This window comes from Arachis ipaensis, chromosome B10 (genome assembly GCF_000816755.2).
Source record: "Arachis ipaensis cultivar K30076 chromosome B10, Araip1.1, whole genome shotgun sequence".
Taxonomy (NCBI): Eukaryota; Viridiplantae; Streptophyta; class Magnoliopsida; order Fabales; family Fabaceae; genus Arachis; species Arachis ipaensis.
The window spans coordinates 135,381,624-135,384,908 of record NC_029794.2 but is presented as its reverse complement, the minus strand read 5'-3'; the positions used below and the strand labels follow the sequence as shown (position 1 = coordinate 135,384,908).

The window sequence follows — 3,285 nt, the reverse complement described above, 5'->3', positions numbered from 1 at the left end:
ACTACTAACTCTGATTCATCTTTTTATATGATTCTATTTAAGATCTTCTCGAGAGTTAGTTCATATATATGTGTGAAAAAGATTAAACTTTTATACTCTATTGTATGTTTCTTTTTTTCTTATTCATGTGATTAGTTTTATCACAAAATTAAAAAAAAAATTATAGCCAAAGCAGCAGCAATAGTGTGTTATGTATATATGATTTTACTGCTACTTTCACGAGGGATTTTTTTATTGTTTTATGAATTGATTTTAAAATTGTATTTAATTAGTGAATTTGATTTTAATTTTAATTTTATGATGTTAAATTATTAACAGATTATTATTTAAATAATTATTTTATTATTTTAATTTATTTGTGAGATAATTTAAAAATTAATTATAATAATAAATATAAAAATAATTATCATGTTATATATATTTTCATTCCGCTAATAAAATTTTCTGGATCCATTAAGGTTGAGAATGAACCGCCACGAAGAGGCCGAGGCCGGCCAAGGAAAACAGAGAAAGCAGCATCAAACACACCATCTCCTTGTACAAGCAAAATGTTCACAAGTTCTGCCATGACTAGAGTAGTGAAATGGTGCCCTGAAATAGACTATCCTTCACGAAGAGGCCGAGGCCGACCGAGAAAAACAGAGAAAGCAGCACCAAAGACACCATCTTCTTGTACAAGTACAATGTTCACAAGTTCTGCCAAAGCTAGAGGAGTGAAATGGTGGCGTGAAAAAGACTATCCTTGCAAGGACCACATTAATGATGACAACATGGTTAAGGTTGAGAATGAACCGCCACGAAGAGGCCGAGGCCGGCCGAGAAAAACAGGGAAAGCAGCACTAAAGACACCATCTGCTTGTACAAGTAAAATGTTCACAAGTTCTGCCAAAACTAGGTGCCCTGAAATAGACTATCCTTCCAAGGACCACATTGATGATCACAACATGGTTAAGGTTGAGAATGAACCGCCACGAAGAGGCCGAGGCCGGCCGAGGAAAAAATTGAAAGCAGCAGCAGAAGTATCATCTCCTTCTACAAGTAAAATATTGATGAGTTCTGTCAAAACTGGAGATGTAGAGAAGGCCCCTGATAAACAAAACTGGATGCAGTGTTGCAAGAATGAAGCTAGTCAATCTGAATGAAGAATGCAGTGTTGCAGTGTTGAAAGCAGCGTACGCATATATTCCAAATAAAATATTTTACATATGGTGTATTGCATTTCATGTAACTATGCATTAAATATCTTATTGTTCTTAGGCTGTGTTTAAATTTCGTTCAAATGAATAAAAATTACTGTGTTGTTTGAAGCTTGAACTTAGCTACAAGTAACTTTTATGCAAATTTTTATGGTGTACATGTAAAGTTGTTCAAGAGGCAATGAAGTTCAAGTCAAATAATCCCTCTTTCTTAACCAAGATAAGGCAAACTCAACTATCTGGATCTTCACCAGTAAGTTATACATTTATCTCTATCAGAAACATTTTACGTTTGTTTAAATATGACATAATAAACTTGTACCAATTTACCTATTATTCCAATACAATGAATTAAAAAAAGTTATACACTCATTAAAAGTTATTTACATTGGAATTTTTTATGGAATTGCTGCAACTCTGCAAATAATTAGTAACTTTCTAAATAGTGACAAGTATAATAAATGAGGGAGAATGAGTGAAATAGGATCCAAACCATAAATTGCTTTGAAAATAAGTAGTTGGGCAACTTTTGATTAGGTACTTTGTCCAAATAACATCTTATACTACCGACAATATATAATTCTACATGTATTGTTTCTGCATGGATCACTTATATATTTCTAGTTATGGTAGTAAGGAGATAACACTGCAATGCAACCATTTAGTATGATGAAAACTATGACTCTGTTACAACTCTTGATCCCCGAACATACTCCATTGATCTGCAACACAAGTAAGCAAAGCCATTCGCTAATCATGGCTACGACGAATATGAACCTTAAGATCTGGACCTTGTCTGTTAATGAGCTCAAAGATACAAACATCTCCGGCTTTTAAGTTATTTTCTTCAAGGAACAAGCGCCAATTAGAGATCAGGGCATTCTTCCTATTTGGATAATAGATCAATGTTGCATGCCACTGCTTCCTGTTCTCGAAGTACATCCTGAAGAAACAAACTGGAAGATTCTGCAATCATATCAGAATATTTCATCATCATGGTTCACAACAGTCTCAATTTTGCATGACATACAAAGTTTGCACAGAGATAAATGAATCAACTTACTGCTGGTGATCCTGTTTGGTGCATTTGCTTAATCTTTATGACAAAAGAAGGATTTTTCGACTTGAACTTCTTTGCTTCTCTAATAACTTCTTTATGACAAAAGAAGTATTTATGCATTTTAGCAACAAAGAAAATAAAAAAATTAAACAAAATCAGTAGAATCCAAAAAATGAAAGAATGATGAGATTATGAAACAGACCATCCATATCTGGTCTGGCACGTTGAATTATTGGAAGCTTAAGATCTGCTGACTCTTCAGATTGACCATCTTTTTCATTCTCGACATGCTGCTTCAATTTTTTTGTATTGGGATTTTTATCTATATCTTTAGTTTTGATGGCACTTTTCATTATTTTGCTTGTAGAAGTAGAAGCACGTGATTGCTTTGGTTCTGCTATCACATTTTTCTTCGGCCGGCCTCGGCCCCTTCGTGCCGGCGGTTCATCCAAAATCTCAACCGAGTTGTCATCACCGATTCGGCCATTGGAAGGATAATCAATTTCGAGGGCACTCATGTCGAATATGTTTACTTTGATGTTAGAAGTTCCATTGTACTCAAACCACAACACATGACCATTCTCCAAAGTGTAAAATGTAGCAAACTCTTTCCAACCGTTTTCAAACAGAATCTCACCATCATGATTAGTCCAATCTATTCTCCATTCAGTGCCATCTGGAGGCTGGAGTTGCACTGGATTTGGCATATCACCACCATATTTTCTACTGAACTTGTTTGGTATTTTCTGCAATGCCATACTTATCAAAACTCACCATAACAAAACTTGATTCGACTCACTCTATTTGTATCACTCAACCTCTTGACAACTTTCTAAGAAATTAGTGGTGAACGTGGATCGATATCCGCAAAACACAAAATATTTTTAAAAGCTTATTTTTATTAAAAAAATATTAATAAAATTTATTTTTTTTATTATTTTAAATATGTTTATTCTTAAAATAATATTAAACATACATTTTTTAAATAATAAATTAAAATAATACAACATATATAATAATTATTACTTG

The 3,285-nt window shown here is 33.4% G+C and overlaps 2 protein-coding genes across 13 annotated transcripts in view; one reads left to right on the top strand and one right to left on the bottom strand.

Moving 5' to 3' along the window:
- Positions 1-1,397, top strand: part of LOC107622446 (protein mel-28-like) — a 24,917-nt gene extending 23,520 nt beyond the window's left edge. For 10 of the 12 annotated variants that reach the window (XM_021113634.1, XM_021113641.1, XM_021113635.1 and 7 more), the window contains one exon: positions 459-1,397. In XM_021113634.1, the coding sequence (XP_020969293.1) occupies positions 459-1,142 (684 nt within the window). In that variant the 3' untranslated portion in view covers positions 1,143-1,397. The remainder of the gene's footprint in view (positions 1-458) is intronic. The other 2 variants (XM_021113638.1, XM_021113632.1) reach the window with 2 other exon arrangements.
- LOC110267819 (B3 domain-containing transcription factor VRN1-like) overlaps positions 1,558-3,285 on the bottom strand; it is a 25,520-nt gene continuing 23,792 nt past the window's right edge. Inside the window, exons 3-5 of the mRNA XM_021113647.1 lie at positions 2,459-3,002; positions 2,260-2,345; positions 1,558-2,162 (exon numbers count right to left, since the gene is read on the bottom strand). Of these exons, the coding sequence (XP_020969306.1) occupies positions 1,947-2,162; positions 2,260-2,345; positions 2,459-3,002 (846 nt within the window). The 3' untranslated portion in view covers positions 1,558-1,946. The remainder of the gene's footprint in view (positions 2,163-2,259; positions 2,346-2,458; positions 3,003-3,285) is intronic.